We start from the raw sequence: 19,942 nt of genomic DNA, 5'->3' as shown, positions 1-19,942 counted from the left end.
AATATGAACATTATAATAATTTCAATTGAAAGGAACAAAGCATATTTTCACACAAGCACAAGGGCAGCAGGGCAAAAACAAAACAAAGTACTCACAGCTCATTTGTGCAGATATGAGTATGATAACCACAGAGTTTAGAAACATAAGAAAATGGCTGAGCAAAACTATACACGGATTAGCAGTGAGAGGGCAGAGCACAAAAATTAGCTTAGGGATAGTGCCAGATTATTAAGAGATTTATTAATTTCACCGTACACTTTAAAAGTTGTTTTGTTATTTTATTACTATTAGAAAATGTTATTTAATAATAGTGCTCACTATTTTAAATTCTATGCTAAAAATGGTCTCCATCAGCAGCAGTGTAAAGTTACATGTGCTGTAACATGTTCATGAAATAGACAAGATCTGTCTGTCTGTTGTGACAATTGCTGCATAAATTTAAGTGGACTTAATTTACAGAACCAGTGGCATGCTGTTTTTTCACTATTTGCTGAATTGTGAACTTTGCAGGAACACTTACAATGGGGTTCCAAAAATCCCTCACATTTGAACTTGAAATAAACTGTATGAATATACATCTGTACAAAAAGCTGTTCGAATACATGCAGAATATTATCTATTCAGCAAGCACACAAATACCATAACAGAACTAACAAAGCTAAATGCTAGTTGGCTTCACCAGACTTTCTGAAACCAGCAGCTATTCTTCTTGCGCTACACTGAATTTTTTCACAACAGAATGATCCCAGTTACATCAACTGAATGAAACTTGAATTCATTCTAAAAGTGTCCACTGGGTAAAATCCACCATGACAGACATGCTATGATAATGGAAATTGTTTTTTTGAGAATCACTGCTCAAAAAGCATAGGAAATAGCTGTGCCAAGAAAGAAAAAAGTCCGAAATAGCCACCCTAAGAAATACAATGGTTTACTTTATGCAGTACAAGTAGATAATAAACAAGAATAGTTGCATCAGATATTTAAAGTATTAAAATGTGTGCTTCAATTGAAATGTTTAAAGTCTAAATATTCTTGATTGTAATAGCAATTTGTTTTTTTTCACCCTCAGATACCCCTTAATCTCAGACCTTAAAATAGTCTAAAATGAGGCCTTACATGCTTATGTTTGAAATTTGTCACTTATAATCTTTTATGAGTAGCTCTCAGAGGGCTAGGATAACTGGTAAAGAATCAAAATAAAAAATATTATATTCATGATCAGCAACCTCAATATAGCAGAAATCGATGCTCCTCATGCCTATATTACTCTTCCCCATTTTTTCTAAATTTTGGGAAAAGGTGTAACTTTGACCCCTCATACCCCATTAGGGAGTGAATGCCTGCGGTTGATGTGGCATGCACGACTTCAAGGCCTTTTTATCATTTTTGCTGAAGATACTCTGGTGTAATTTCCTGGTCCACAAATTAGTTTTTCAGGTCTACAAAAGTGGGAGGAACCTAAAAACCTCTGCATCTTGAAAAACTAGACATCAGGATGCATCGAATGATACCTTGCATGTGGCAGTTTTCTTGTACAGGTGAGTCAGGAGGTGCTGGACAAAAAAACGGAAGCAATTTCAAAGTCTTACAAACATAATATTGAGGTTACAAGTTTTAAGGTGTGGACAATGCAGCAATAATTTATTTAGTGAGAGTATGCAAAACTGTACCATGTTTTTAATGTTTTACTTTAAAAAGAACCAAAAATAAGCTTATTTTATACAAAGCATGCAACAGATGTTAAAGTTACAAAATTACTTTTATTAATAAAAAGTCTCTGGATTTTTGACTCAAAAATGATATTAAGATAATGGAATCTTAATAAAGGTATTTCTGTTGCTATAAATTTCCTATTAATAAAAAAATCTTAAGCCAAAGTCATAAAAACAAAGTATAGGAAACAAAAGGGGCATACCAACCAAGGAAGAACTGCACTCTTTCAAAAGAAAAAAGCAATATTCAAAATGCTCAGGAAAAATTTCTCAATGTGTCATTCATCGAAGACATACATAAAATTGTGACTGATGAAACAGAATGCTGATTACACAAAAGACAACTGTCCTAAATTAAAATAAAACCATCCACTGAAAGCTGAAGCACAATGAAGCTTGACTTGGAAAAAAACAAACTTGCGTCATTGCACCTTTAAAACCATCAGAAAAAAAAAATATAGGCCAAGTAATTCAGCTGACTGGGCTTGTTTGGGTGAACTGCTCAGCTTGAGGTAAATGTTTATTTACTGCTGAGACATGCAGGATATGTTTGTTGGAATCGATCTGGATGGGATTTTTTTTCTCTAAAATTCTCTAAAGGATCTGTAGCAATAACTCAGGGAATCACAATGAAAGTCAGCGCCTTCCCAGTTACTTAATAGGGCTGAAGCCCACAGATGCCATGTTTGGTCAGCCCCACTTTACCCAAAACAGGTAGCAAGTTGCTCTGCTCCACGCAGACTCGGCCTGACTTTCTAAAATGCACTACTTTAATCATAAAATAATTCTTATGGCATGAATGAGACAATGCCAGCAATTCAATGAAACTCCTGAGTGACCTGAAGTGAGAGCATTAAGACTTAATAATGGCAGGACCCGCAGTGCAAGAGAAGTTTTAAGTCTTCCTTGAATTTATTCCCCCATCAGATTAGTACCTTTCACAGTTAAGGAAATGCTGGTCATGAACATTTTAATTGATTGGTTTAAAAACTTAAATTTATACATTTCATAAACTTTAAAGTCAGCGTTCTCTTAATTACTTGACTAATTAATAAGTTCATTTTGGTTTACTTGTACCCCAAGCTATGAACACAGAATTATTTTCTTTTAGACAGACAGAGGCTTTTTAATAGCAAGATCGCAAATGCTTGTGTTATACAATGAAATGGAAACTGATACGAAAACAACAAGTATTAATGAGAATGGGCAATTCAGTCTAACACTCCATGGAAATTTCTATTCACCTTATGTTACAAAAAAAAAAAAAAAGAGCAAATATATTTGTGGTGAGCCAAGCCTGTGAGCTTCTACCAATTAATCAATGGATAGCAGATGTAGGGATGGACTAGTAGACAAAACATCATTGTTTGAAATCCAACACTAAATTGAGCCTGGCATTCACAAAATACAGTCCATTAGAACTGGAAAACTGGAGGACTTATAATATAAAAATTACATTGCTGTATTTTTTAAAAACTGTCTTAGAATGCTAGCTGCAGTGAAAGGTGACACAAAAGATAGAGGAAAAATATAATAGATGTTGGTGCAGCTTTTCAAGCTTACTATATTGCAGTGCTCTCAACATTTCTGGAATGAAAAGAAGCTGTACAATTAAGTCAGTATTATTTACTGAAAAGATAAAAGGGTAAAGAAGTAAAGCGGTAAAGCAGTAGCTGGCAAATTATATATATATATATATATATATATATATATATATATATATATATATATATATATATATAATATATGTTGTTTGTCTGTAGCATTTGAGGTGAAATGAAATAAAGTCTAGTGAAAACCTGTGAGATGTAAGCAAGCTCAGCTCAAGAACAGTTATAGACTAGCACAAAATGTCTTACCACCCCCCACACCCATGGAGTCCAAAATAAAAGAAAAGATTACAAGAAAGCATCCATATAGAAACATGGAATACAGACCCCAAAGAGTATACAATTGTCCATTAGTTATGATATAATAACATGAAATAACAATAAGAGATCTGCAAACACAATTTAGATTGGTGAAGCACAACCTATACAAGGCAGGTTTTCATTTTGTAAAAAATGGAAGGTAAAACATTCATAAAACCTGCACCATACTGTACATGTGAAAACATTTGTTCTCTTTGAGGCAACCATGCCACCAAATTGTCTATATCAGGTAATCCCTGACTCTGAATATTAGGATCAGTACTCTGGGCTGTAGGAAGCAGTCATGGGAAAGCAGATATTCAAAGGATTTTTCTGCCAAAATCCACTCTTCTAGCAGACCGACTGCTCCAGGACTTATTTTGCGTGCACATAAAAGTCACCCCCAGAATATGACAACATAAGCATACCCTCCTGGAGTTTTAGTGCACTGTGCTGATAGTTACCTTTTACACTTTAGTCCCAAATGCACTTCAGCATTGCAGCCAAATTTGAAAAATACCATTTGCTTGGTTAACTTCAAAAGTTTGTAAAAACTATAATACATGAAACTTTTAGGCTGGCTTTCATTCTAGTCACAGAACTGAAACTGCTTTACCACAAAAATGAGACAATTTGTTATAAACAACATTTTTGTGTTGATGGTTTCTGTTTTACAAATGAAAGCTACTAGATTGCGAAACTGATGTGATTTAATACAAATAGGGTGGAATTATTTGGAGATTCTAAAAATGGCTAATAAATAGTTTAGGGACCAACTCCTGCCAAAGTTAGCAGTGCCTGTAATGTTTGTAACTATGTAAAATACAATATATCCACCTGTGTCTGATTATTGAAATATATTAATTATTGTATCTTGTTTCTGTTTATTGAAATTCTAAATAACATGCTATAGCGTGTGACCGGGGCTCTTGCCCGGCTGGGACGCCTCCACACTGAGAAGACTGGTGAAGCAAGTGTGGCCAGAGCGTTACCTCCCCCAGGATGCTAGATGGCAACCCCCCTGGGTTGCAGCAGTGCCTCAGACTCCCGCAGGGCTGCATGGGAGTGTGGTGCAGCCCTATTGGGATCCGCAGGCACCGCCAGGGGGTGCTGCAGCAGGAGCTGCCCCTTATGGGCAGTTCTTCCACCACACCCGGAAGTGCTGCCGGAAACAAGTAATCAAGCACCTGGAGCACTTCCGGGTGCATTATAAAAGGAGCCAGCAGTCACTACTCGGGGAGCCAGAGTCGGGAGGAGGAGCAACGAAGCTTGACCCGAGGACTAAAGGAGGAGAGAAGGAAAAGAGTAAAAGAAGGGAGTAATTATTTGTGCTGTGCTTGGACTGTGTCATACTTGTGGGGAACGGGGAAGGCGTTTCCACAACAGAAAAAGAGAAAATAAACTGCAACCATCTCTTGCAGCTTCTTGTCAAATGCCTTCTCCAGATCTACAAATAAGTAATGCAGCATCTTTCCATTGGCCAAATGCTTTTCCTGCATTTGCCTGTCAACAAGGATCACAATTGTTCCCTTCCCAGGCATGAAACCAAACTACATTTCACAAACTTAAGCTTGATCTCTGACTCTTTTCTCTAACATTCTCTCTGCCATTTTAATTACCTAAATGAAAATCTTGAACCCAAACTTCAATTAATCACCCTTTCCTTTGTATAGAATTATGAGCAGTTATTTTCCAGTCTTCAGGAATTCTATCTTCACACACAATCATATTGCACATGTCTATTAAACACTGAACTTGACGACCTTCTACTTCTCTCAAAATTTCCAATACCACCCTTGATGTGCCTCCTCCTTTACCTATCCTTATCTTTTCAGTGCTTTTGCAGCCTCCACTTCTGAAAACTTATAACTCGGCCTATCACTATCTAATCATCCACCACCTTCTCCATGTACTTCTTCAAGGTATTCTTGATCCCATAATAATTCTTGATCCCATAATAATAATCAGTCATGATGATTCTTTCAGGATTTTTCAAGTTCTTCAAACCCACTATATCCTGTCTTTCATTTTCCATGTGCTTCCTGATCACATTTCTCCTCATTCTGCAAGTTACCTGAAAATTCCTGTCTCTTAAAATAGTAAGAATAAGAGCAGCTCTTTTCTCAAAATGGAGTCATGCGGGATCGAACTCGTGACCTTTTGATTTCCAGTCAGCAGTTCTTACTGTTACACCACCAAAGCAGTCGTATTAAAGACGTGTCAATGCCGCACCCTAACGTGGGTTCTTATTCTGCAGTTATAGTCTTGAATAAAACTGCACTTGTTTTGTTATACTTGTACCTTTTTTGAAAGTGTTTATTTGATATTTGGACTTCAGGCTTCACACATTATACACTTCATGTCTACATTTTGTCAGTTATTACTAAAACATGAAAAACATTTCTGTTTTAACAATGTGTTTACATACTGTAGATTGTTGTAGACCCGGAACACACAGGAAATGCATGTGTTCTAAATAATGATATAGTATTTACTCTAGTCTATACAACTCTAAGCAACTGACATGCAGGTAAACAGGCTTGAGCTGAGAAAACTTTGTGCAGCGGTGGGGGGATGTGATAGCAGGCTGCTTGCTGCTTATCGACACATTTACAAGACAATAGACGATGATGGAGTGGTGCAAAGGGATTTAAGGTGGGCCGGATTTACGAGTTTTTTCGTAGGCTTTGGTAATTCTAGTGTTAATTATTTCTATGACCATTGCTACAATGTAATTCCACATTACCAGTGCTGCACTCTGGTGCCCAAATTGCTGTTGTTGGCCCACCGATGTTGTACACTTGGGCATTCACTATGAGTTTCTGCACCCCATAGTTTAAAAATTAAGCACTGACTGTTGGAATGATGACATCCCACATCACGTGATGGTATTGGACCACTACTGCCAACAGCAAAGAATCACAAACTGACAGCATCATAGCAAGAAAAGAAAAATAAAATGGTAGCAAACATGTAAACAGATTATATTAAAATTATTAACAGTATGAAAATAAAGAAAAAAAGTGACTCAAAACTTTTTCTAGAACTGGTTCTAGAACAAATAAAGCCTTTATTCATAATAATTTCTAAATGTAATGTTTTGGGCTAACTGGAACTACTCTGTATTAACATGTCATGAAATATTGACTGAGGGCAGCATGTTAGCATAGCAAATAGTACTGTTTGGGTTTCAGTTTGATTTTTAGTTGGCTTACCTTCAAACTGTGCATGTTCTCTCATAGTTTTCTGCAATTTCCTACAGGGAATTTTTTCATGCAACAGTCCACAAACATGATGTTAGACTGATTGAAAAGTAGAAACTGGTCCATTGTGAGCAAGCGAGAGTGAAGCCCACAATACTTACTATAGAGTGGTTAATTCCTGGAGCTCGCAGTTGATGGGATAGGCTGAAATGTGAAAAACCACTGCCAGTGAAAAGCATGCGAGAAACTGGATGATAGATGTTGTTTTATTCATATAGAATGTGCTGTTGTCTGAGAGTCACATTATGGTGCCTAGCTGGAAACAAGCAGTGCATATCATTTACTGTATGCTCCCATGTGGGGAAATCTCTCCCAGGCTTCTATCCACTGTATTAACTTTTTAAGTTATTGTATGTTACTAGACAAGTTCCTTGCATATACATTTGTAGATTCTTGCTAACTCTAGCAAAGAAAGTCTCAGCTTCTTGTGCTCAAAAGTCTACATTTCATACTGTCTGAGTCAAAATGTCTGAAATTACAGGTAGTCTTGACTAAACTGATCAGGACTGACCCTAAAGGGACCCTTCAAATAACAGCAAAAACCATATCCATTTACAGAAATTTTGACGGAAATATCCTCAGAATATATGCATGCTTCCCACTGTTGTGAATGGTGCTCTCTTCATATATGTAAAGCTTTCTACTTGTTGGTCTTTACATCAATCTTATCAAAAAAAAAAGTCAATAAGAGATCCATGATATAGCCAGAACGAGTACTTGGAATGCATCAAATAAATTACTAGTCATAGGCCAAGCATTATACAGGGTTTTTCATGAAGATCACACTTATTATACAAGCTTAGATTTTAATGATACTTTAGACAGAGCAATACGTCAGGTGTCATGCATGAGACAGAAGTAGAAAGCTTCCCATCTCAGCAGATGAATCTGAAAGTTAAACAAAATGGCTACTCTTCAACAAAAGGCACAGCATTTCTTTTAGTTTGTTGTTGCAAACTCTGCAACACTAGTATAGAGGTGACAACAAACAAAATTTAAGACTCAGATACCAAGAATTGTTAATAGAGTTCACAAATGTCAATGTGTTATAAGTAACCATGCAAAAACTATGAATCCAAATGAGCTATTTGCAGCGCTTCTACATATGGAATCTCTGTAACACTTTGGAAAAAGAGCATAATGTATTGCCCCTGTTAACTGGTGTTTGATACTTTACTGTTATAAATGAATGCATTTTTAGTGGTATAAACAATTATAATTAACCAGCTCTCTATGTAAAAGAAAGACAAAAAAGGCAAGAATCACTATGCAATAAAACTAAACAGAGCAGGGACTAAGCCATTTGTATTTCTTCTTCTACGAAAGTCATGAAACTAAGATTCTGTGAAACCATTCACAATTCTTTCAGTCAGAAGTCCTTGACCCTGGCTCTTGACTTGAATTAAAACCAAGACCAAAGTTATCTTTTGTCATTAATGAAACCAAAGCTTACATTGTATAAGGAGATCACATGAGATTTGACTGTATTGTGCAATCACATTCAAGCATACATTCAATCATACATTGAGTTTAAGTTTAAAACTGAATATTCTATAGCTTTGTAAAGTAGATACATGGCGGGAACACCCAACATTTTAAAAGAACTTAACAGTCTAAAGAAACATCAGTCACTTATTGCAAAATATTGTAAATATATGAATATCATTTTGTGTTCAGAAGAACATACACATTAGTTCCAACCCTTTCAGATAATGAATTAATACTGATTATTAACTGAAAAATATATAATATTGACCTTCAATATATCTTTGTTTCCGTTAATTCATATTTACCTTTAACAGATTTATATTTTCATTATTAAAAAATTATGAAATATTGTTATGAATTAACAGTTTAAATTAATTCTTTCTTAAATTCATCTTATCAACCACCAACCTAAAGAAACTGGTAATCAAAATATTACTTCATTTATTGCTGCATTGCCTGAAATGTCACAGTAATTCAGTGGTCAGCTTTGCCAAATCAGATGCATGGACAGTCTATGTTTTGAGTTTGCATATTCTCCCTGTGTCTGCATGGATTTTCCTATGGGTACACTGGTATTCTTTTACATCCCTAAAGACATGCACACTACGTTTCTTGGTTAATACAAATGGGCCCAAGTGTAAAAAACCATGAATGTGTATGCGTTAGTGGGCTTTGAGATAGACTGACACACTGTCCGGGGCCATTTCCTTACTTGGGCTCAATTTGGCTCAGACATGCTGTGATTTCCACCAAACCCATCTAGAAAATGCCCCCGAATTAGATTAAGCTGTTTAGAAAATGATATCATATGATATGTTTAGATTGACAAAGGTTCTATAACAAGTCCTAGTATGGTCACTCTCTGTGTGGTGCTTGCATATTCTCTCTGCTTCTTTGTGGGTTTTTTCAAGCCCTCCTAACTTTTTTCCCCACATCCCACGATTTGAGGCAGTGCAATGGTATGTGTGAGTGTGTTCTATGGTGGACTTCTGTCCAATTTTGGGTTTGCTCTGAACATTTACCACATGCTGTAGGCTTTGTTTTTCTATAACAATAAAACTGGAATAAGCAGGTTTAGTGATGAGTATGCATGGATGGATGTAGGTGCACCTTCAACCTCACATACAGATTTGTAAAAGATGGTAGAAAAAAGGTACATAAAAATCAGAGGACTCTCAATTGTTTACTGTATGCAGTGTGCAGCTATAAGACTTGCAAAGAAAGCTTTAGCAGAAAGTATAAAAAATGAGTCATTGAATCCCATTACTGCCTGTGCTGCATAACGTACCAAAAAGAAAAAATGTTATTCCCGGCATTCACTGTTGTTAATCAATTGACTTCAGATTGCATTTCTACTAATGCTTGCTTTGAAACATTTAAACTGGAATATTTTAACATACATCACACATAGGAAATAAAAAAAAATGATCTTCTCAAACTATAAATTTTATAGGGGACCTTCTTAACCATAAATAGCATTAAGGAGGTTTAAGAATGTAACATAAATTATAACAGAATAATGAGACAAAAGTCATTTTTTTATTTTGAACCCTTTTCATTTTTGGGAGAAAAAGCTAGTTGATGCTGAAGATTAATGATTCAAAATGAGCAACTCCTGACTGTTTAAAAGAGATATTTCCCCTATATTTTACACTTCCAGTACTGAAAAAGTATAGTATGTCCAAATAAATACTATAAACTAAATGTTAAATCTAGAAAAAAAATTATAGACACACAGCATTTTGTCTCATTTCTTCTATTTATGTAAAGAGTCATCTCTGTTTTTTAAAGAATTCTGAAATCCAGAAAAAAAGTACCTGCTGGGCTGGGCATTATTGGAGTTCCTGGTGGGCCCCCTCCTCCCGGCGGACCCTGCAAAGCAACAACAGGATGAGTGAGTCAAGCATAAAGATGAAGACAATGGCAGTTTATGAAATGCTGTGAGAGCAAACAGTCTTGGCAACCTGCTCATAAAACAAACAGTTATTCTAGGTGCTAGGAGACTTAAGTAAAACAGAGGGAACAAATATAAAAAGAAGAGAAAAATATATGGTATTAGAAATCAAAGAAAAGCTCAAAATGATCAATTTCAAAAGACTATAATAAACTAAATACTGCATCTTCAGGTCTGTTACAAGTGAAACGTTTAAAACAATTGAGGCACAGCTATCAATACAAAGAGTATGGCACTAGTGCCAGTTTTTGTCTGGGATGTCTTCCGTGTACATACCTCTCGTCTTCTCTGTAACAGCATGTAAACTCTAGTTTTTTTCCCCAAAGTTCTTACTCATGCTGTCAAACCGAATGATGTATCTAAATTGCTCTGGCATATGCATCTGTCAATATGTCTGCTGTGAGATGGACTGCTGGGTCATTTAGGTCAGCTTCCTGCCATGACCCTAAAGCTACCAGGTTAATTGTAGATCACTAATAAAAATATGGGATGGCTGGATACACAACACAGTGCCTGCCTAACCAGGAATTTTAAAATGGAATACTTTTACCAAAATCCGTATGCACAAATATATGATTTTATAATATCTGGGGTGTGTGAGTAAACTTGTGTATGACTGTTTATTGTTTTTCACAATACAATCAAAACAGAAATAGTCCTATCGTTAAAAAAAAGAAAATAGATAACAGATGGGGTCTTCTTTTCCCTTGATCAGTATTTATAAAACCCCTAAAATTGTCCAGGTTTTTGTCTTGATCGTTACTCAGACTGTATAAACAAACAATGGACCTACAAATGTTTGTTTGCAGTGTTTGAATAACGTTCTGTCTCTCTACAACCTCCTGTGTTTCTGTGCAAATCTGTGACCCAAGCATGACAATATAAAAATAACCATATAAACATATAGTTTGTACTTCGCGGATTTTCACCTTTCGCGGGGGGTCTGGAACGCAACCCCCGCGATGGAGGAGGGATTACTGTATATATATATATATATATATATATATATATATATATATATATTTATTTATATTTTGTTTTTAGCCAGTATAGAAGAAAAATACCAAAGTTGCAATAGTTTAAATGTTTAATTTTATGAAAGCTTATGTCTGGTGTCAATTACATACAGCACAACTCCAAAACCACCCCTTCTACTTTACAAAGCAAAATCTGGTCTCCTTAAAAAATAGACAGGCCTGCAGGGGTGTGTGTGCTGTTAAGTCAGCATTTAAAATATTAACAATCCTCACGCTCAAAAAAGCAAGATGTGAACTAGCACTGGTTCAGCTGAACTACACACCAGATATTAAGGTAAGAAGATACATTTATGAAAGGAAAAAAAAAATCAAAACAAACAAAACAACAATAGGACTCCACCCAGTAATCACTATCTGCCTTTACAAGCTGTTAACAATAAGCACCACAATGGCTATAATAATTCATTTGAAAACTCAGATAGATAAACAAAAACTAGATGTCACAACATCACAGATGTGCATATGATGTATTTTCTTCTTTCAATAGCATTCAAAAGTTTTGAATAATCTAAAAAGTCAAGATAGTACTAATGTGCTAAATGGCTATTACAGCTTGAAAACACTGCCTTATAATTTATTATTCACATATGACAAAAAAAAAAAAAACATTTTCAGCAGCCATCACTCAAGTATCTCAATCATAAACTCTCTTAGCTTATCCCTAATTATTCATGTTTAAATGCTAATTGGTTATTAGAGAAACTTATGAAATTAATTGTGGAAGTAAAGTTGAAATCTGTTATTCTGTTAAATGAAGTACAGTAATCCCTTGCTATATCGTGCTTCAACGTTCGCAGCTTCACTCTATCGTGGATTTTATATGTAAGCATATCTAAATATATAACGCGGATTTTTCGCTGCTTCGCGGGTTTCTGTGGACAATGGGTCTTTTTACTTCTGGTACTTGCTTCCTCAGTTGGTTTGCCCAGTTGATTTCATACAAGAGATGCTATTGGCGGATGGCTGAGAAGCTACCCAATCAGAGCACGCAGTTAAGTTCCTGTGTGCTGCTGATAGGGATGGGAATTGATAAGATTTTCACGATTCCGATTCCATTTTCAATTCTGTTTAACAATTCGATTCTTTATCGATTCTCCTATCGATTCTTATTTTTAAAAAAGGAGAACACACAGGTCTCTTAGCTTAGAACTTTGTTTTATATCTTATCTTTGAACAAGATAACCTTACAAACCCAACAGTGAGATCTTAAGAGATCCACAGCCTACGGCTCCTCGATGGGGTGCCACGGGGTCCCCAGAAAAAAATTTGTAAATGTAAAATAATAATAAAATAAATATTCTTCTATAGCAATAACAAAGTATAACATAAATTATTCTGTGGCAATTACACAAGAATGTCCAGTAACATTTACACTCTCCTTTTTAAAAGTATATATGAGCTGAGCACTCAAAAATAAAACTATATCAGCCAGCAACAAATACAATCAACTCGAGTCCAATGGAACTGTGCACTGTGCAATTCTGCAACCATCAACTATTTTGACAGCTACATCCATGTTGGCTGCATTATCAACAGTGGCTGCCACAACCTTGTCTTTGATACCATACTCCTCCAAGATCTCATCAATCTCCTCTGCTACAGCTGTCCCTGTCTGTGCCTGGTACACTGGTTTGGTTTTGAGGACTTTTTCTTGAGCCTGGCCATTCCTGACATAATGCAGCGTTACTGTGAGGTAATGATCTTGACTAAAACTTGTCCATCCATCTGCAGTGACGGCTGCCTTCAACACATGTTTCAGCTCAGAAATGGAAACGGATGAAACATCTGGTAAGAGGAGAACATGCAACTTTGACATTCCCTGACTTAGCCTACAATTAAACACACCCCGAAAATCGGGGGCATCTACTGTGGCAAATGGGTGCAAGCCTTTTACCACAAACTTAGTCACTGCTCGGTGACATTCGTCTATCCTGGCCTGTGTCATTTTACTTTTCCCTGCCTCTGTGAAAGGAGAAGCTACCGGTAGACTGCAGCGAGAACTGCCAGCATCTGAGACAGCCAGACTCTGTCTGTCTCTCTCGTCATGGTCATCTAAATGCAATGCACAGTAATAGCAGGTTTTGCAATAAGGCAAATCGCGCTAACATAATATGCAATGTTAGTTGATTAGTTACCTGCCGTATTAACAGGAGAGGGCGTGCAAACGTTACCGCTGCTGCTCGGTTGAGATTCACTAGTCCGGAGCGGATCAAAAACACGACATTCATTTAAGGTTATCGCGTGTTTTGTGAGCAAATGCTTTTGCATATTCGTAGTGTTTCCTCCCTTTGATGAAATATCTACTTTGCAAGTATTGCAAGTTGCCCTGTTGTCATCCTTTCTCGTAAAGTTTAACCAAACTTTTGAGCATTTGTGCCGCTTAGGCGCCCCATGTTTCCTGCTGGGTAAATGACGCTACGCAACGTGTTGACGTCATTCGAGGCGACTGGAATCGATAGGGGAATCGTTTGCAAAAATGGCAAACAATTCCAAGGAATTGAAACAGTTGAGAACCGGTTTTCGATTCCCATCCCTAGCTGCTGATTGGCTCAGCGACAGAGTGCTGCATTAACCAGGAAGTCTCATCTCACTCATTCAGCATTAACGTGCTCCTGCTACTGCTTCAGGGGCCGTGTCCAAGCGCCAACAGAAGATGCAAATGATTGCAGAAAAGGTAAAAGTTTTGGATATGTTGAAGGAAGGGAACAGCTACACCGCTGCAGGACACCATTACGGCATCAATGAGTCCACGATTCTTTTTATTTAAAAAGGAGGAAAAGCATATAAGATCTACGGCCGCAGTGTCCTTTAACCAGGGCGCAAAACGAGTTGCAAGTGGACGTGATAAGGCAGTAGTCTGGATGGAATCTGCTTCAGGGATTTGGATTGAAAAGTGCTGGAAGAAGAACAACGGCGGTGCTACACAGTCGCCTGAAGAGGCTCCTTTAAAAGAGCTGTAACGCTATCCTTTGCTGTGCAGTAAAATTAAACTCATCGTTATCGAACAAGTCGTCGTGTCATTGTTGGTGAGTAACCATAATTAATTATCTATGTACGTATTTATTGCTGGTGGCCTGTCTGTCGTAATGGCTGTAACATATGTGATATCGGAGACGCTCGATATCTTTAAAATAATATTTAGGTTTTACTGTATATAAACTGTGTTTACGTACATAATTTCAACAAATCTTACCTAATATCTAAGAGAGTAAAAAGGTTTTATGCTGTATAATTGTGCGGGAAATGTTTATAAGGGCTTAAAATATATAAAAATAACCATATGAACATATGGTTTCTACTTCGCGGATTTTCACCTTTCGCGGGGGGTGCTGGAACACAACTCCCACGATGGAGAAAGGATTACTGTAAATAAATTGGCTTTCCTTGCAAGATACTTGCATACCTAAAATTCAATTCTGGGTTCCAACACGGCCAAAATGAAACAGCATTCTCAAAAAGATACATCAGTCTGGTGTAATTTTTTCAAAATGATAATTATTCCATGTGACAGATTGTCAAGAAATTGAAGATTTCCTATAAAGGTGTCTGTTACTGTATTGAGTCAAGAGGGCAAACTGGATCTCACCAAGATAGGAATAAAAGGGGAAGGGTTAGATATACAACTGTATAAGAGGATAAGAACACCAGAGGGTGTAGTTTGAGAAACAAATGCTTTACAGGTCCTTAGTTGGCTGCTTCCTTAAACATACACCAAATGCCAGTGTCATTTGCAACAGATTAAAATGGGAAAATGAACATGAATGGTTGAATGCTGGGTTATTCCAAACTTTTGCCTATTTTAACTTTCTCTTTTTAATTTGTCAGTTTCAAATATGACTTTTCTTTGAAACTGCCTCTAAAGCCAGCACCCAGGAGACATCTTTTCTTATATGTACATATATATTTTATTGTTTACTTATTTTTCAAGAATTTTTCATTTACGCTCTAACCTCATGAATAAATTCTAACCCGCCACATCTGCTTACAATTGTTAAATTTTGTACCATAGTGTGGGATTTCCTCTGGAATGTGGACCTTTAGGGTACTTATGTGTGTAAATGTTGTACAGTACAGCTTCAGTATGCCACTTTTGCAAGATTTTTGTATTGCTTTAACCCTGTAAACATAAAGTTTGCAATATGTACCTGAATTTAGAATTACATATTGGTTATTAGTAATTAATTAAAGGAAATTTTAAAATTGTTATTATTGTTCAACAATTATTCTTGGACATTTTACAATGTCTCCACCCTGTTGTTTATACTGATGACACCCACTGCTGATCACAAAGGTTGGACTTATAACAGCATCGTGCGAACTCCACTTCTAATTAGCAATAGTGGAAGCTAAAAGATAATTCTGAGAAGATATTAGCTTGAACTCCTTGGCTTTTTCTTTTTTTCATACTTATTTTACTTTGAGATTTAAAGGTTTGAAGTTTGTCATAGTTTGACTTTTAGCTGTCTCTGACCACATCCCTGACTTATAATATCAGTTCTAGTTATCACTTCTTTGGCTGTTTTGTTTTCAATTTGACTTCTAGCTTGTTGTACACATGATTAAAATTTAACAAAACTGAATTAAACTAGTTGTTAAAATTGAGGTGTGTATCTTTAGATTGCCAATTTCTCTTTCTCTGCAAGTTTTAGAATATCAGTTTAGGAAAGGCATTGCACAACATGGTGGTACTGCTACCAGAATACAGTGGAACTAAGATGTGTAAGGAGTTACATTTGACTTGTATAATGTTTATTATTAGAGCAAAAAGTGTATTTTTGTTACATCTATTCAATAAACAGTTTGGCAAAACTTTGCAGCAAACACTTTAAATGATATTGCAAAGTCAATGCAAGCTTTAAGATAGCAATTTTAAGTAAAGACTAATTTTTGCCATTGACATGCAGACTACTTTATGTGGAATGGGTGGAGAAGAGTGTTAGGAGTGAATTGTGACAGACGGGGAAGGTCTACAGGACAGTAACAATAATAATAATTAAAATACATTAGTGAGACCAGCTTTGTTATATTTGGTTTGGAGACGGTGGCACTGACCAAAAAGCAGGAGACAGAGCTGGAGGTAGCAGAGTTAAAGATGGTAAGATTTGCATTTTTGTGACGAGGATGGACAGGATTAGAAACAAGTACATTAGAGGGTCAGCTCAGATTAGACGGTTGTCAGAGAGGCGAGATTGTGTTGGTTTGGACATGTGCTGAGAAGAGATGCTGGGTATACTGGGAAACACATGTTAATGATAGAGCTGCCAGGCAAGAGGAAAAGAGGAAAGTCTAAGAGAAGGTTTATAGATGTGGTGAGCGAGGACATGAAGGTGATGGGTGTAACAAAGCAAGATATACAGGACAGGAAGATATGGAACAAGATGATCTGCTGTGGCAAACCCTAACGGGAGTAGCTGAAAGAAGAAGACATGCAGACTACTTTATGAAGTTCAGAGCATTGCTGACTTCTGCCGCTTAAATTGCATATCAACAAGTAAACTTTGCAAATTTGTTCTTGACATTAGTGGCCCAGAGCTGCCAAGATAGACTCCAGTACCTGTGACCCTGAACTAGAATAACAGAACTCACTAATGAAAAGGCTAATATTATTTTAAAAAAAAATTACTTTACTGCCCCCTCATGCATTAGTCAAATAATCTCAACCATCACTTACTTCATGGCTTCCCTGTTCAATACTATGTGCCTGAAATGGATTAAGTTTTGCGCCACCAGGCATATCAATGGCTAAACGCTAAATTATAGCCAGAACTCAACAAACGTACCATTTCCTTCTTAACAAGTGCCTGAAAGCACCACTGCTCTTTTACAATCACTTTGCTAAATGATTACAAATATGCTTGCTATGATGAAACTGTATTGTGAACAGCTGCTAACTGCTAAACACCACTGGCCATAATCTATTTGCAATACTGTATTTTTGTCTGCTCTGCTCAGTTCAATAAAGCACAACATAAAAGACACAATTTAAAAGAAAAACTGATGGCACAATTGACTGATTGACTGATTACAACCCTGAAGCAGAGTCATGTCAAACTTAACATTCAACAAAAGTGAGCGCATTATCAATTTTATGGGAAATCAACATATAAATGAAAACACTAAACCTGAAAATTTTTCTTGACACATTTAATTATCCTATTTTTATTAGTGACTACTGAATACTTTATCTGGTTTTCAGTGTACCAGAAACATTTTCTTGAAGTGCATATTGACTTTCGTTCAAAGACGACATGATTATGTGCTTGTTCTACAAAATGACTTGAGTGCTTCTTTCTTGTTGTTTGTTCTTAATGTCAGCACAGGCTGCACGCTTATTTTAACTGAATCAGAATGAATGCAGATTAAAGGCAGAAAGAAAACCTTAATTCTGACTGCTGAAAAAAATAAAGCTTTGATGATTCAAGTTAGGGAGTTTTCATTTTTAAGTTCTTGTATTTACGGGAAGTCAATATATAATATTTGTAGAAAAACATACAGTATATTCCAAAATTTTGTGAAAATGGTGTACTTCTTTATTGATCCTTCTTTCTTTGAAATTATCTGAGATGAGCTTTATAGAAATCCTTTCTTGGGGATTTTCTTCTGCTGGTATTTAACATTTCTATATAGGAGGGCATTGTGTATATTTCTGTATATATGGAACAATTTCCACTTTAATAGAAATATAAATTAAGCTGCAGTCCATATTTAGAAAGGGTAAAATGGACAAATTATATGTTAACCAGAACTACGTCAGTAACGTTAGCTGCTACTTTGTTTTAGATTAAATAACTGCTTAATATGTTTAGTGACAAGAAGACTTTGTAAAAATAAACCACAGATAAGCTGAAGAAGGGTTGGGTTCCCAAATTAAATAAACTGTTTTTAATTCAGAATGTGTAAATAGTAAGTGCACCAAGTAGCTACAGTCAAAAGGCCAGTGCATTAAATCAAACGTTCTTCTACCCTAAGCCATTTGTGGCAGTTTTTCAACTTGGCAGAAGTTCTTTTAGAGAGCAGAGGAGGAGAAGTGACAAAGAGTGGTGAGGTGTGCATTTAGTAAGGGGGGTTGTAGATTTTCTTCCAGATCAATGACTTCAGAACGGTGGAAGAATCAGACAAACACGTGAGTTTCTCTTCATTTTCTACAACCCTCTCCTGTGAACTCTTCTGCTTTATTCCCATAGGCGCATGTTGACAATCATACCCTTGTCCAAAACATCAGGTTTCTAATTCACCATGATGCAGGAAATGACTCAGTGTAATACATTGTTACTTAAACTGCTTTGCTGACAAGTAAAACAAAAATTGGTCAACTGACCTCACCTAGTCAGATCAACTCAATAGAAGATTATGAATTGGCCTAGTGCGAGTCTGGACATGTGCCTGAGTAAACCCTGTGACAGAACGGCTCCTCCAGAGTTAATTCCAAACCTGAAGCAAATGGGAAAAGCAGTGGTTCCTGGCAGCCTGAATTGTACAAGTGCATTCAAAAAGATTGTTATATATTTTAAGCATCTGCTTTAAGGTAAAACTGTGGTTAGAAATAGTGACCTTTCCTGTAGTCCAGTTTACTGAATAATACAGTAAGATGCAGAGGAATACGGATTTCTTGATTCTTGATTAAAATTAAATCAGCTACTCTTTCTCAACAAATGTCCTGCTGACACTTCATACTTTTAGGTTAAGCACAACCAATTTCATCTATTGTACAGTCAAGCTCACTTATTCTAGTTCACATCCTCAGTGTTAGGAAAAGCAATTGACTAATTACAAAAGCAAAGTATACAACATAGTAGTGAACTTCAAAAAGCTTTTGATATGGATTCACAGCAAAGATTAATTTTAAAACTAGAAGCTGTTGGCATTAGAGGTAACATACACAAAACTAGATCTCAAATTGACAAAGAGTGCAGATAAGAGGATTATACTCCATGTGGGGTGAGGTCATCAGTGGTCTATCTTTGGACTACTCCTGTTTCTAATTTATATTATTGACAGATTCTGTTGTAGTTAGCAAATGTGAAATTATCAGATGCTAAAATTGGAAGATAGCAGATACAGAGGAGGTAGCAAAAATAGTTCTTAAAGACTTACACAATCTACAAAGTCTACATGTGGGAAAAAGAACATCAGGTATAAACAATACATGGGAGACACTAAACGTATAGGAAGTAGCCTCCGAGAGTGATTTTGCAGTTTATGTTAACAAAATGCTCTCAATGTCTACGCAATGTTCAGAAGAAATTAAAAAAGGCAAAAAAAAAAATGTTAGGTTATATCACTAGTGTGACCTTATCTGGAGTAGTGTGTGCAGTTCCTGTCCCATGCTGCAAAAAAGACATAGCAGCACTGTGGTGTAGCGGGTCCACAGCTCTCAGCAAAGGCCCGTTTTAGATAAATAATCACCGCACTCGCGGCTTTGTGAGGGGGCGTGATAGTTGTGGCTGAAGCAGTTCTCAGGGCGATCTGCGGTGTGGGCGTTTCTAACCTAAGTGCACAAGTGAGAGACTGCCCACATATGTGATTGTTCCTAGGGCTGCTAATTTGTCGCAGCTGCTATGCCCTCTCGACCTAT

General features: G+C 36.5%; 1 protein-coding gene across 6 annotated transcripts in view; it reads right to left on the bottom strand.

The window, feature by feature from the left end:
• ssbp2b (single stranded DNA binding protein 2b) overlaps window positions 1-19,942 on the bottom strand; it is a 761,138-nt gene that overhangs the window by 51,574 nt on the left and 689,622 nt on the right. For all 6 annotated transcript variants that reach the window (XR_007935389.1, XM_051929625.1, XM_051929622.1 and 3 more), the window contains one exon: window positions 10,194-10,248. Coding sequence is in view for 5 of the 6 variants with exons in the window: in XM_051929625.1 (XP_051785585.1) it covers window positions 10,194-10,248 (55 nt within the window). In the remaining variant the exon portion in view is untranslated. The remainder of the gene's footprint in view (window positions 1-10,193; window positions 10,249-19,942) is intronic.

Source organism: Erpetoichthys calabaricus, chromosome 7 (assembly GCF_900747795.2).
Source record: "Erpetoichthys calabaricus chromosome 7, fErpCal1.3, whole genome shotgun sequence".
NCBI lineage: Eukaryota > Metazoa > Chordata > Cladistia > Polypteriformes > Polypteridae > Erpetoichthys > Erpetoichthys calabaricus.
Note: the sequence above shows the minus strand (reverse complement) of the source record. Positions and strands in the feature narration are given on the sequence as shown.